The sequence below is a fragment of the Erpetoichthys calabaricus genome, chromosome 13 (assembly GCF_900747795.2).
Source record: "Erpetoichthys calabaricus chromosome 13, fErpCal1.3, whole genome shotgun sequence".
Classification (NCBI taxonomy): domain Eukaryota; kingdom Metazoa; phylum Chordata; class Cladistia; order Polypteriformes; family Polypteridae; genus Erpetoichthys; species Erpetoichthys calabaricus.
In genome coordinates this window covers 118,611,823-118,627,947 of record NC_041406.2, presented here as the reverse complement: position 1 = coordinate 118,627,947, position 16,125 = coordinate 118,611,823, and the positions used below count along the sequence as shown (strand labels likewise).

Below are 16,125 nucleotides of genomic sequence, written 5' to 3'. Positions count from 1 at the left end.
TATATATGGACCTAACTGTATCTTTTGGAGGATACTGCCTTTATAACCTTAAAGCAGTTTAAATTTCTTTTTCATGCTTGTTTCAGGTAATTCAGGGCTTAACCGGCACCATCAACACAGACAGTGATTTGTGTCATTGAAACCTAATCTTTTGCTGTTTCTTTTTTTGTAGGAAGCATTTTAGCAATATACTTTGTAAAGAAGTTCAGTTGTTTCTCATGGAATTTTACATTATTAGTGTTGTGCTTTTGGCTGATACCTGGAATATTTTTCCCATTTTGAAAATATTTCTTGCTTGCCGCAATCCAATTTGAAGTTTCTAAAGTTTGTGCCACTTTCACTGTCAAATATGTCACATATAGGTGGTGTATAGCCTTTTCAAACCAGCGTGTACCAAAGCATCAATATACATTTGTGTCTTTCTTTCTATTGGTATTTAATCCTTCACTCAGTTCTGGCTCTTTCTTTGGGTAGTTTCATGAGAGAGAACTGTGTAAACAGTTACTGGGTTTCTGTTAATATAGTGTAGATACTCTAGTGGATGCCCTACTAGGTCAAGAAGCTTGTTGGCAGTTCTCTGTCTGGACTGTTTATTTTATTTTAAATGGCCTAAGTCATTATTTTTTGTTTTTGCTAGGTTTCATAAATTATGCAACATAGTGAACAATGTGTGAAAAGCATAACACCCGAACATCTCTACTGTCTACTTATGGGATCCCTTCCTTCCTAGGAAGAAATGTGCTTATATGTCTAAAAATGTTATCAAAGTGTGGTTGAATTGAAGAGTCTTACTGCTAGTGAAGCCTCTTTAGGAGACATAAACAACAGTAATGTTGATTTTATATACCATTTGTCATGTTACTTCAATGTGTCCCTATGGGTATAACACAGTTTGCTGCACTTTCCACCAAAATTTTAACACATACCACACTCACAAATACAGTTTTCTTCTTGAGGTCTGGAACCCTTATCTACATTATGCACCTCACAGATAAGGTAAATGCATACCTGTATAGTTCTCACTTCCTGTAGCCATCATTCTAGACCTGTCTAAGTAATTAAACATACTTGCTGAAGGAAATGTACAGCCTGTATGCTGTTGGGGGGCTTGGGTGTAGCATCATTTTTAGAAATCCTGTGACATCTTCTGATGCGACTAAAGGGCATCACCATTTCAAAGGTCCTGTGTCAGTTAGACGTTGAATATACCTTAATATGGAATATGGACCGCCTTCTACAAGTGCCTCCCAAAGCTTAGCATATTGTGCTAGAGCCCATTCTTGTTTGAAGCTACATGGGCACAATCCATTATTGCCTTGCAGCAGTTCTGCAGATTTTTCATTCTCTATGCAGTCAATTTCTGTAGAAGACAGTCCCCAAAACTGTTGTGTTTACATCATGAAGGAATGCTAAATGTCAGCAGAGAACAGAGACCTTCGATTACACTGTCAGTTTTAATTAAAGGATATTTTTTTTCTTCATAATCATAATGTACAATAATTCACCACGGGAAATTGTGTTCTAAAGTCAAGTATTTTTTATACATTTTAAAAAATAGAGTGTCTGTGTTTGCAGTTTAAAATGGGGTGTAAATGGCACTAGTTCAAATGTAAAACAACAGTTTTACAACTTACTGAATACCTGTTTTTTTTTCAAAAACCTACAAAATCATGTATTTGTGTTGTTTTTTTGATGCTAAAAACATTTTTTATGAGATTTTAAAAGAAGTCTGAAATGCTCTTCACATCATTGCCTGTCTCCTTCCGCATCAATGTTTCATCCCTACAGGCATGGTTTCTTGCAGCTCATGAATGTTGCAGTTGTTATTTTGAGTGTTTCCAGCAGTTAGGGCAAGATTTGTCTTCAAGTGCAGGCTTATTGTCATGTGTACAAAGTATAGTGAATTTTCATACTTGCATGTCTCCATGTGATAGTGACAGTATATGCAATTCATGATATACCATGATGTTATGCAACAAGTAAAGATGGACTCCATTGTCATCTCAATAAAGTTATTGAGAACAGACTGAGAAATCTGAGCTTCATTGGATGTCTAAGGAAGTAATGCTGCTGCTGAACCTTCTTAACAGTAACCAAAATGTAATGTGTTGTGTTGCTGTCATTTTATACCAGCGATATGTCAGATTATGAAGACGAAAATACATTTACCCTTTCTACTGCATCATATTGTTCTAGTCTAAGGTGTTAGGATTATACTTAATATTGCAATGTTGAGAATAGTCACTTTAATGCTGTAGCTGCATATTGTCTATTCCAGGTCTCAATGTTCATCTTCTTTTGATATCTTGTATTGATTGGTTGTTTCATGGGATTCTTGCACCTGTGATACCCTTCTACAGCCACAATGAGGCACTGATGGTATATTACCAGATGCCTTTCAAACTAAGTGCACTTAAACAAAGGAACAAATGCCTGAGTGGACAGGCATCCTCTGATTGAGACTTTCCATTAAGCAAATATTCCAACAGGGTTTAAAAGGGAATGGGAGTGGTAGAAACTGGGACAGTTTAGACATGCCCAGCCCAAGCCAATTTCTGCTGCTTGTCCAAGACTGAGCTAGCTTTGTTTTCTTTCTTTTTTTCAGGTCATTGTCCTGGGAGATGCTGCTGAAGAGAATGAGAGTGCTCTGTGCCAGGCGTTCACAAGGTTGAAATCTGCTACCCATCTCTTCCTTCTGCTGCTTAGGCTGTGGCAGAGTCTGAACAAAGAGCAAACGGATATCTTGGAAGCCACATTCCTGCCACTGTTACAGGACACTTCTCAACTGGTGTGTGCCTTTCTTTATTCTAAGACAGTGCTGCCCACTATACAAACCTGTTTATGGTTTTTCACGTGAAATGTGCCTTATATATCAAATAGTGCTCAAGCAAGTGCAGGAGCCTTGTGAGTCTTCTTGATTGTCTATTACTTTTCATCAATTTGGCATACAAGTGAAAGTGTATGAATTTCTGGGTTACATTGAACTAATTTTAATTACAACAAAAAATTACAACAAAGCATTTCATATAGTTAAAGCTCTTACTATATTTGTTTAATTCAGACCCAAATTGTATCATAGTGTAATCAATTGTGATCCGGATCAAAACTATATTTATAATGTGGAAGTTCAAATCCAGATCAGTTGGATGCAATAGCATTTGATCAGCCTCAGATGGCAGTGTACACTACCCAGTGTATCATGTATTGGAGATCTCTTCAAGATTTCCTTTACTTGGAGGGAAAAAAACGTGTTATGAATGAACATCTGACGCCAAAAACCTGAGTTAACACAAGAATCCAAAAAAGGGCCAACTTAGCTTTTGTATAATTGTGAGGAATTAGAACCTACATTCAGATATCTGAAGTGGAGATTCCAGTTGTGCAAAATGTACAAACCTCGCTTTTTCCAGTGCAACACTCATACGCAGGCTGTTAGTTATAGTACAGACATTTTCATTTTAACCTAATGTCCAATTTATAGTTGTAATGCACCCTAATTCAAGTTGGTCTTGGAACATCCAGACAGAATATTGCCTAAATTTACAGAATCTATTTTTTTTATAATAAGCACAATAATTGTAGTATGGCAGGCTAACTTTTTACCTGTCCTTGCAGAGTCCAACACCATTGCAAACAATACACTTCAGTATTAAGCTAATTTTTATATCGCAGTCTGTCTTGTACTGGAAAAGACTGGCATGAAATGGGTGAGTTTGTTTGCTTTCTTATGACAAGAGGAAACACCAAAACATTTACTTCCTTACTATATATCACGGGAGTATGTGAAAACCTACTGATGGCCTGTTTTTGCCCTTCTGACAAGAGCAGAAAAACCACTCTCTACAACAAAATGCCCTTGGCCCATTTAAAAGTTAGGTCCCCCTTTTGCTTTAATCAGAATGTGTCAGAGGTGGTACATAGTTTGACCTAAAGTAGATTTCACAGAGACTTCTATGTAAGATATTTTCAATTATTCAAGGCAACGTATACAAATCTACACCTCATGCAGATAAGGTTATCAGAGAAGGAATCTTACCAAAATTTAATTGGGAAACCTATGTATAAAATATATATAGCATTACTGTAAAGTGAGCTCCTGTATATAAAATTAACTTAATCTTTATTGCAGAAGACACTATATAAAACCTACCTACCAGCATTATTTGAAAACTGTATGAGATTTGCAATATGTGAGGTACAGTTTCAAAAGCTCTACCCACTCAGAGTACAGTTAAGAAGAAGCTGTGTGCCTACTGTCATTGAAGGCTGATTCATATCAAATATTTGATGACCTAAGTGGTATTTGTTGCAGGAAACAACTTGTTTTATGTATGTCACCATGTATATTCTACCATCACATAAACTTTATCAGGTTGCCCCTGCTGAAGACGTTCCTCTTGGGTGACCTCTTTATGACCTTGTTTGGCTTGTGGAGATGGAGCTCAGTGCTGTTGTGCTGTCACTAGTGAGCCTGGATTTAATAGGAATGTGGAAAGGAAGAGCAAAGCCCTTAAGAGCTGTTCTTCAGTGGCCTGTCATTACTGCCGAGGGATACTCTCTTAATGACTGAAGAAGGGAGTAAAGGTCAAGTGGATAAGCAACTTTAATAAGACCAGCAAGCAGCTTTTTAAAAGCAGCCATCCAAGGTGTTCACACCCTACAGATGCCACCACTCCTTTGCTCTGTTAAGTTATATGCCTAAATGTGATCCTAACAGTAATCAGAAAACAACATTGAAACAAAGCAGGATGCCTTGGGGGATGAGGCATGAGTTGCAGGAGCCCTGGTGCATTTTAATAGATGATGTTCAGGCAAGAATTGGTATGATATATAATCCTATATCGTGCCTGAATCTTTATTTGTGCCCCACAGGTTAGAAAACCTTAGCAAACAGCTGCCCTTCAGCTTCCAATATGTCCCAGCATTTGGAAACTGGAGAGACGTGGTGGCCACCAGAGAAATTATCTTAAATTCTTGTGATATGAGAGGAAGCCTTTCCAGTACATTCTTTCCATGATGATCTGTTGTGCTTTCAATGCTTATATGTCTTAGAAAGCCTACATGTGCCCAATCAAACCTACTGCCTTTGCTTAGAGTAGTTTCCACACTATTTGATACAACAGAATTATGTAAGGCTTTACCCACTTTTGACACACTTTTACTAAGAAAGCTTAATCTGTATTTTTAATCAGCAAAGAGCCCACGTAAGGAATGTCTGGGCGCATGTTCTCTCATTGACGTGCAGAACTGTATCTGTTCTAGTGATCATAAGAAAATGTGTTTTTTATGGTTTTCTCTTGTGGCCATTGTGGACTTAACTGCTCGTTTACAGCGGTTTCCACAAACATTTTTGAAATTTGTAAAAAATCTAAACCAACTTTTTATTATGATTGCTATGAAAGTGTTTTATGTAAACATGAACACCAAGTTTTATTTAGCAACAGCTATAGAAAAAAAATTACAACAAAGCATTTCATATATTTAAAGATCTTTCTATATTTGTTTAATTCAGACCCAAATTGGATCATAGTGTAATCAGTTGTGATCTGGATCAAAACTATATTTATAATGTGGAAGTTCAAATCCAGATCAGTCGGATGCAATAGCATTTGATCAACCTCAGATGGCAGTGTACACTACCCAGTGTATCATGTATTGGAGACCTCTTCAAGATTTCCTTTACTTGGGGGGAAAAAAGCCTGTTATGAATGAACATCTGAAGCCAAAACCCTGAGTTAACACAAGAATCCAAAAAGAGCCAACTTAGCTTTTGTATTATTGTGAGGAATTAGAACCTACATTCAGATATCTGAAGTGGAGATTCTAGATGTGCAAAATGTACAAACCTAGCTTTTTCCAGTGCAACACTCATAAGCAGGATGTTAGTTATAGTACAGACATTTTCATTTTAACCTAATGTCCAATTTATAGTTGTAATGCACCCTAATTCAAGTTGGTCTTGGAACATCCAGATAAAGCATTTCCTAAATTTGCAGAATCTATTTATTTTATAATAAACACAATAATTGTAGTATGGCAGGCTAACTTTTTACCTGTCCATGCAGAGTCCAACACCATTGCAAACAATACACTTCAGTATAAAACAGTGTCATTGGTGTCAGAAAATAATTCCAATACTGAAACATTTCAAAACTGACACAATTGAAAACATAATAAACAAACATGCCGAAAATCAATCAGAGGTAAAATATTACATTATTATAAATCAAACAAATTAATAAAATAAATCCTGAAAATATACTGCTTTGAAAGATACAATATCAGCTCAGTTGGTGTGGAAACTGGCTCCCTGGAAGGGCAAAGTGATTGTTCCCTCTCAGTTGTTGTTGTATGTCGATGTCCTCCTTGCATTCCTTCACAGCAAAATATCACCCTTTGTTTTTATTGACAGTTACAACAAAGGAATGTCTATCTTATGCAACACCAACACAAAGTGTTTTGCAAAATGTACATGTCATTAAAAAAAAATCAGAGTCTTCATAAATTCTAACAGTATTAGGTTGTGAGAAGTATGTTCTGAAATTTTTCAGGTAAGGAAAACAGATGCTTCAAAGCGAGGTTGTTATATTCACCAATCATGGTGGCAGAGAGTGACGACACATCTTAAGTATTGTGCGCATGTTTATTAGCAAATGCAAGTAAGAATTTCACTGTGCATGTGACAGTAATGACTTTATAAACCAATTAACTTCCTGTGTCATGAACATTTTCTTGATAGACCATACTTGAGCTGCTCGGTAACCCCTCAAAGGTATCAAGTTAGAACAGGCTTATCCAGTTAGAACAAGACTGCTCCATTGGAACATATATTAAGAGTTTTTTAACCTAGATCAACGACAGGTTGTCAGTGTCCCAAATAATGTTCTAATTTAGAACTATCCTGAACAGAAAAATTATTTCTATAAATTTTCAACTGTGTGTAAGCACAGCCACTTATGTGTGCATTTAATGTGGTAGTTTTTTTGTTATGGATCCAACCTAGTGTAAACTCACCAACTGTGAAATGCACTTAGAGAAGACTGAGGGATTGTGCGGTAAGTGTTGTGCAGCCTAACCTCGTTTTCAATTTTGTGAAGGTACTTAACTGTCTAACCTTAAGCCACTGTATCAGAACTACCATTCATGAAAATTAAAAAAAAAAAAAAAAAAAAAAAAAAAGACAGATATTTCTAACATATATGAATAACAGAAACTACAGCAAGAGATCAAAAAAAGCATTTGAAATTTCAAAATAGAAACCAAACTAAAAATTGCAAGAGAAGCCAAAACGATCAGCAAGCAATATTTTTAGTACTATTCCAGTAAAAAGACAATAAAAGAAAATTCTCTCAGTGTAATAAAACCCCTGGACCTAATGGGATCTTACCAGTTGTATTGAAAGAAATGACAAATGTCATCTATAAACCCTTAGAAAGTTGCAAATGTGACTCCAGGCTTCAAAAAGGGAGACAAAATGAATCCTAGGAATTACAGACCAATTAGTCTTACTTCTGTGACATGCAAAATTATTTAAACTATAATAAGAAAAAAATTAGAAAATTACCTCAATGAAAATAATATTCTAAATAGCAGCAAGCATGGGTTTATGACAGGAAAGTCCTTCCAAACCACTCTTTTAGATTTTTTTGAAGAAGCAATCGGAACAGTTGACATAAACAAAGTATACGACATAATTTACCTTGACTTTCAAAAAGCATTTGGTACAGTCCCACACAAAAGATTAATTCGGAAAAAATAAGCTGTAGGCATCAGAGATAACCTACAAAACTGGATCTTTAGATGGTTAACTGACAGGATACAAAGGGTACAGATAAGAGAAGAATGCTCCACATGGAGCAAAGTCATCAGTGAAGTACTTTGGGGTCTATCCTTGGGCCATTACTTTTTCTGATTTATATTAATGACAGTGATTCTGGTATAGTTAGTGAACTTGTCAAATTCGCAGATGACACTAAAATTGGAGGGATGGCAGACACTGACACAGACACTAAAGGTAGCGTGAGAAGCTCAGTCATCCGGGAGGGGCTCAGAGTAGAGCCGCTGTTCCTCTGCATCGAGAGGAGTCAGATGAGGTGGCTCGGGCATCTGATCAGGATGCCTCGTGGACGCCTCCCTGGTTAGGTGTTCCGGGCACGTCCAACTGGGAAGAGGCCCCGGGGAAGACCCAGGACACGCTGGAGGGACTGTGTCTCCTGGCTGGCCTGGGAACGACTCGGGATTCTCCCGGAAGAGCTAGAAGAAGTGGCCGGGTAGAGGGAAGTCTGGGTATCTCTACTCAAGCTGCTGCCCCCACGACCCGACCTCGGATAAGCGGAAGACGATGGATGGATGGATGGATGGCAGACACTGAGAGGGCAGCATAAAGAATTCCAAATGACCTGGACAACCTTCAAAACTGGGCGAACCCCTGGAAAAGTTTAATGTAGAAAAGTGCAAAGTGGTACACATGGGCAAAAGGAACATCAATTATAAATACAATTTGGGAGACGCTATCATTTAGGAAGCAACCTTTAAAAAAGATTTAGGGGTGTGTGTTGACTACAACATTTTCATTGTCTAAGCAATGTATACAAGCAATTAAAAAGGCAAATGAAATGTTAGGTTATATCATAAATAGTGTTGAATTTAAGTCAAGGGATGTTATGCTCAAACTATATAAGGCACTTGTAAGACCTCAAGTATGGAGTAGTGTGCGCAGTTCTGGTCACAATGGTACAAGAAAGACATAGAAGCACATGAAGCTGTGCAAAGGAGAGCAACCAACTGCATCCCAGTACTTGAAGACACTCTAAAAGTTAAACCTGTTTAGTCTCTAGCAGTGGAGACCTAATCCAGATATTTAAAATCCTCAAAGGCATTGCTGAAGTAGATAAAACAACATTCTTTCAGCTTAAGGGTGAATCACATACTGGAGGAAATCAGTGGAAATTAATGGAAAGTGCATTTAAGACTGAAGCCAGGAAGCACTTGTTTACAGAAAGAGTTGTGGGACTCTGGAATAAATTACTGAGATGTGTAGTTGAGGTAGAAACCTTGACAACCTTTAAGAAAAATTTGGATAAGATATTGGGACAGCTAGACAAATGGGCTTGATGAACTGAATGGTCTCCTCTTGTTTGTCAATTTTTTTTTGTTTCTTATGTTTCTCTTTTAGTGTTGAGATAGTTATAGCAAGTCTTCCATGGGGTGGCCATTTTAGGAGGTGTTCATTTTGATGAGGTTAATGCAGTGGAAGATCAGTTTGAACAAGTAACTGAGAATGGAAATCCCATAAGCTTGGCAGTAGGGCTGTAGTATTTGAGGCCATGTTTTGTCTGTTGTCTTAGACCTATCTTGAACTTAGAGATATGTGTACTTGCAAGTGTGGTTTTTGTTTAGTTGAAAATGAATTTTGTCCTTAGGATTTTTATGTTATACAGTAAGACTTAAAAATGTGGTTAACTACTTAAGTATATTGTTCATTATTATTTAGTCATAAACTTTGTTGTTCTTTAAAAGAAAGTAATGATCCATAACTTGTATCACCGAGATAGACTCAGTAAACTTAGATTAGCAGGCAGTTGCAAAGATTGGAATGGCTGAAAAATATGTTACTTGTTTTCAGTTTTTCAGATTATGGGCAAATAGCTTGACTTTTTTCTTTTAATCTGGTTTTCTCTCGTTGCTAAAAAAAGATGCATGAAGTATTTTTCTGTTTTTCACTATTGTGTTTGAAAAGTAAAATGAAATGACTAACAGGGACTCTCAATAAATAACGTTCTCCTTGCTGTTTATCAAGTGTAACTGTGGACTGCAGCACTCTAAAGGACACTGAGGAGTATTAGCATTTTAGGTCAAAGATATGCACCTACAGTGGACCAACAAGGAAAAAATTCATAAAACATAGTAGATGTTAAGTAGATAAATTTATAAGAGCTGCATAGAACAGGTTCAAACTCTTTGGAAAAACTAAATTCTTTGATGAAGTTAGTTTATGCAGTTTCAGGATTTTAATGCTTTGCTTTATGTGCTAACTTGATTGGGGTGTTTTGTAAAGCTTTAGTTTTGCAACCTTTTTCCTTATTATTTTATTATTTATCTTATTATTTACCAGATTACCAGCTTGGTACAACATACTAGAAAGACACCGTGGATTTGTGTGGTACATTATAATTAAATTTTATATTGAGTAGACTGAAAATCTGAAGTTTCAGTTCAGCTTAATGGGAGTTTTATTTCACTGCAGTATAACCCACTTCACGAGGACGGGGATTACATAATATTATATTTGTAGACAGTGCTGAGTGTGATGCCTGGTGAAATAAATTATACAGACTAATTTGATCCTACAGTGTTGTTTAACTTTGTTTTTTTATTATTACAAGTGCAAGTGCAACATGATCTTCTAAGAAAAACATATTTTTAGTGTAATACATCACTCTATAAAATACTGAAAATGATTAACTGTTAAGAGAGGTTGTATTTGTTAGTTTCATTAATTTGTAGTGTCATTAGATTTTTTTGTTTGACATTAGACCTGCATGTTCACAATCCTATTTTGGTGTCCATGTTTGTAAAACCCCATCAGGGAGCAACTAGTCATAGTGATTTACATGCTTAAATCCATTAATTAATCTGCAGTGGTATAGTATAATGGAGTCTCAATTACACCATCACAAAATTAGCAAACTTGGGATGGAATCGTTGGAATTCTAGATAGATAGATAGATAGATAGATAGATAGATAGATAGATAGATAGATAGATAGATAGATAGATAGATAGATAGATAGATAGATAGATAGATAGATAGATAGATAGATAGATAGATAGATAGATAGATAGATAGATAGATAGATAGATAGATAGATAGATAGATAGATAGATAGATACTTTATTAATCGCAAGGGGAAATTCACATACTCCAGCAGCAGCATACTGATACAAAAAGCAATATTAAAGAGTACCGTAATAAAAATGCAGGTAAAAACAGACAATAACTTTGTTATTTAACAAATAATTATTTAATAAGTTAAGGCTTAGTCTTCAAGAGAACTCTATTTTGGCTGTAACTCTGTCTTGCTATCATTTGGACTTGGCCTTAACCCCCCAACCTCCAGTCCCCAAAGCCCCCTTAGCCTTGGTCCTGACTCAGTTGAAACTAGTTGTGATCTTGGACTTAGTAAAGGTAGTCTTAACTACAACAATGCTAACAGCCCAGAGTCGAGTCATCACCTCAGACCTGCAACAATACAGTCTCCTTTTTGGAATGTTTTAGTGCTGTAAAGGTGAACAATGCTTCTTTATCCTCTTCATGGAAACCTCTCTTGGTCCTTGTGGCTCATGCGTCTAATCTCCTAAAATAAATAAATTGTTTCCTGGGTGGAATTTTGATTGTTTGCTTTTTAGTCATTAAGTGTAGAGGTCACTGTGTGGTGCTTCTTCGCTTGCCATTTGTGCTAAAATGCCTGGGACCTCTGTATTCATCTTTTATCTGAGCAATTTGCTCCACTTGTATACATGGCATATAGCTCATGCCCTCTCTGCATGTTACAGTCACTATGAAATAAGCATTGATTGGTACTTTTTTATGAATTAGACATTTCTTTGATCTACAGTTAAACATATATTTGGTACTTTCATGTTGAGTTTGTTTCAGAGCCAGCAAGGTCATTAGCTAATAAGTCAAAGCACTACATGAATACTGACATTTAACATGCAGACCAACCTTTTGGAAAATGTTTCTTGATGTCTTGAACATGTTTGTCAAGTTCAGAAAATGTAAGCTTTACAACGAGTATGCAATTTGGTTTGATTCTAACCATGGTATACATATTCTGTGCAAATCTCATTCTCCCAAGAAAATGTTTGCTGGATATTTAAATTCACTCTTCATTTTGCTAATGGGTGTTACTGTGTCCTAAATACTAAAGATAGCACAACCCTACAATGGGTTGTCTATTTACCACTTAGTAATAAATGCAAATGGTCAAGGAATTGTGTCATCGAGTCCTGAAGTGAACAGAAACAATTTATGAAATCATTGTGAATTTTCAAAGGGTTCACACTGCAGAGTTATGGAGCCCCTACAGAAGCTTATGCCTGCCACCCAATAAAAAAATTGCATTAATTTGAAATAATTATTGCATTATTTTTCCAAGATACTGTTGCTGCGGTTAATCTCATCATGCAGGTTGGTGCTCTGGTCTTCCATTAACTGCTATTGAGGGAGAGGTTAAGATGTGCATAACATGCAAAAAAAATGACAAGAAATGAAAAAAATGTACTGTATAGGTATATTTTTCATCCTTCATGTACTGAGGGTTACATTTTATTGGCCCATTTTAGGGTCACAGAAGACATAAATTATTCCAGCAGCACTGGGTGTAAGTCAAGAATCAACCATGGTAGATGATATGCCTGTTCTTCGCACGACTCTTTTACACAGCCATTTAGAAAGAGTGTGCTACAAGCAATCAAGTAACAGAAATATAGAAGTAAAGTACATGTTTGGTATAAATCTACTTATTTGCTATAGGCATAGATCTGGTAGTGCTGTGGCTAATATTCACACATTGAATCTCTGGAGGCTTTTGTTGGCGATGGAAAAAAGGGATGAATGTTGTTTACTTCACAGCACATGAAGGGTTAATTGTTTTTTTTGGTAATTGGGAAGTTTTATTGTTAAATTTCCAGAATTCACTTATAAAGCAGAACATTATCCATAGTTAAGCACACTCACTGATTCCAATGAATCCACAAATATATAGGGAGAACATACAAACCCTGGTGGGATAAGGCAAGAATCCTAGTTCTGTGCCATCATTTTATCGATGATAAAAAATCTGTACTAAATGTTTACCTGATTAGATGACCAAAGAATGCATGTGAACAATGTTATTGGCTGCAGTAGGCCATATAATAGCAAATCAATGTAATTCTTTTGCGAAATGACATAATACATTTTTTTGAGTAGCGAGAATAAACTTATTTAAGCCCCGGAGGGGATATTATGTTTTTTTTTTTTTTTTTGGAATTAATGTGGTGAACACCAAATATATGCACCTGTGCATCATTTCTTGTTATCCGAATATACTGCTTAACAATTTGATGTCATGTATACAGTTACACTGTGCAAAAATGGATATTAGAAAGTTTGTAAAAGCATACATTCAAACCCAGGTCTGCAAAGCACCCGTTGTAACTGTCAACAAGAAATGTTGTATAGGCACATTTGATAGTACTTGGTGCTCATTTGAAAGTACGTGATGCACATGATAGTATTTGGTGCTCACCAGATTAATTCTAAAAAAAAAAAAAAATTAACCATTTCCCCACAGGGGCTCTGTACAAAAGAATTATCTTTGTTTGCTTGCTTTCGCCTGGTGCTCTTGTTCTTATTTCAGAGTTCTTTAGGTCGGTTTTTCTGTCAAAATTACACTCACCTTGTGCTACTTGTAATATGTGACTTGGACTCAGTGTAAAAACTATGAAACAATCTTGTAATTTGTCACAACACTGCAATTCACTTAAGGTAGACAGCTGATGGTCTGATTGAGGATTGTTGAGATTTTAGCAACTGTGATTCGGAAATGGGACATGCTTTCCATTGAAAATTGGGGAGCTGTTTTAAGACAAATATATTACACTGCCTTTAAGTAATAACGCGATCCCCCACTCAACTCCAACACAAATACATTTCTGCAATTCTCACACACTTTCCCTATTTAACTTCAAATGCAAACAAAGCAAGAATGTTCTACTTATTATAAGTTATAAAATGTGATTTAATTAAAAATGTGTATGCCTTTTTTATGGGTATACTTGTATTATAATTCAATAAAAATCGCATAACTTTTTATGGTAAAATTATATTATTTCTTATTTATTACCTTATTTAATTATTTATTGCTGTACTGCTAGACCTGTAAGACAAATATGCCACCTTCATTCTTTTTCTGTCTTTATGTTTAGGGCTGGGAGGAGTGTGTGGATGCAGCTGTCACTCACCATTTGAGAACTTGCCTCTCGAGAAGTCCTAAAGAGCAGGCTCTGAACCTTACCAGTCAGTTAGCACTGCCAAGGGACACTGTGCGTCTCAGGAAGCACATCAGTCTCCTTTGTGATAGGATGGCCAAGGGAGGGCGGCTATGCCTGTCAGCAGAAGGCAGTGCACCAATTCCAGTGATCATGCCAGGTATGTGTGACAATGAATCAAGTTCTACTGAAATGTACTACTTTCTGAAGCCACCTACAGCTCATGTTGTAAAATGGTACTGTGGGATATCTAGTCTGTAGCCCATTGTATACCCCCAAAGGAACCATAATAAACTGAGCCATTAAATCCTGATTAAATAGTAGCCCACTCACCACTGAAAGACTAAACAGGGGGCAGAAGAAGAACTAGTGTTATCTTAAGAATGTTACAACATTTTTTTTTTTGCACCTACATGACACCCAGCCCTCTTCTAGGCATAGCATTAGTACCTGTTTCTTTTCTCTATGAAATAATTTACTATAATCTCCACAAGGTTTTAATTCCCCAAAGGAAATGCAGAATTGAATGGTTTACTTGCATTGGTTTGTGCTTCCTTGTTGTTGATGACTTGTGTGGTCATTTTCTCATGGCCAATGGATTCATTAAAAGACACACCTGAGTTTCTTAAAATTTTATGACAGTAACTACTTGAACCTCTTGCTCACTATACCACTCCCCCATTTTATTCACGCTGTGTCTTTCTTTCTCTCTCACTCATCCATTTGCTTAGCTTTTAATTCTTTAATGGTTCATTAATTCCAAACAAAATGTCCACCTTTTGGGAAAGTGAGCTGTTTTCCAGACTGTTACTCACCACTAGTAGAACATATTGGTATTTCTGCATTTATTTCTCCCTCTTCTAATCTTGTTTTTTTCCTTTCACTTACAATGCCTTCTCGCTTCAGTGCTCATTGGCCTTATTCTACTTATTCAATGTTAATATGTCAATGCTAGTTTTTTATTTAATAACTTTGATGCTCCCACTGTAATTCTGGAATATATTTTAGTGAATGGTTGGTGAGAAACAATGTAATGATGGATATACTTAATAAGAGAAAATAAGTTTAGAAAGCAGCACAAATAGCAAGAATAGAAAATAAGTGTGAGTGCATGAGTTACAGAGCTGAGGAGACTGATCATGAAGTTTGGAGTGACAGTGTTAATGTGGCAAGCAGTGGGGCTCAAGAGAAGTTTCCTTATTTTATATCCTTCCATCCATCCATTTTCCAACCCGCTGAATCCAAACACAGGGTCACGGGGGTCTGCTGGAGCCAAACCCAGCCAACACAGGGCACAAGGCAGAAACTAATCCCGGGCAGGGCACCAACCCACCACCGGACACACACACACCAAGCACACACTAGGGCTAATTTTAGAATCGCCAATCCATTTAACCTGCATGCCTTTGGACCGTGGGAGGAAACCAGAGCACCCCGGAGGAAACCCACGCAGACACGGGGAGAACATGCAAACTCCACGCAGGGAGGACTCGGGAAGTGAACCCGAGTCTTCTTACTGCAAGGCAGCAGCACTACCATTGCGCCTCCGTGCTGCCCCCTTAATTTATTTGTGGCTTAAATTTGATGCTTTTCACAAAGGACAGAATAAGAGCATTGTGCAGATTTATAAATATAAAACAGTATCAGCAAAATGCTGCCCAATATATAACAAATATTTACAAACTTTGACAAAAAAGTATCTGCACCAGAAAACAGTGATCCAGTTTACATGAAAACCAATGTTTAGAACTTTTGACATGCAACAAAGAACATATCAGAGCAAAAGAACAATTAATTGGATCAGAATTGCATTATACATGTAATATTTAGTATTGAGGACACAGAGAGCTGTGCATCATGGAATGGAACCGTGCATGGAGGACCTTTTCCTAAAAAGGCTGTTGTACAAAAACACTGTCCATAGCATGTCACCTTCCCTTCAGCAGGTCTGTTGTTTTAGAGTATTGCCTGTTTTACAACATTTACCGCTCAATGTATGAATGCTGCTATCATCAGCTTCAGGTGAAGATGAGACTCTGGCATTTTAAGCCAATACCAGTCCAGATGTAATTGGTTAAAATGAAAGATA

At 36.8% G+C, this 16,125-nt stretch overlaps 1 protein-coding gene across 3 annotated transcripts in view; it reads left to right on the top strand.

The window, feature by feature from the left end:
• The window catches only part of bbs9 (Bardet-Biedl syndrome 9), a 425,985-nt gene that overhangs the window by 375,548 nt on the left and 34,312 nt on the right, over positions 1-16,125 (top strand). For all 3 annotated transcript variants that reach the window (XM_051935893.1, XM_051935892.1, XM_051935891.1), the window contains 2 exons: positions 2,606-2,788; positions 13,974-14,196. In XM_051935893.1, the coding sequence (XP_051791853.1) occupies positions 2,606-2,788; positions 13,974-14,196 (406 nt within the window). The remainder of the gene's footprint in view (positions 1-2,605; positions 2,789-13,973; positions 14,197-16,125) is intronic.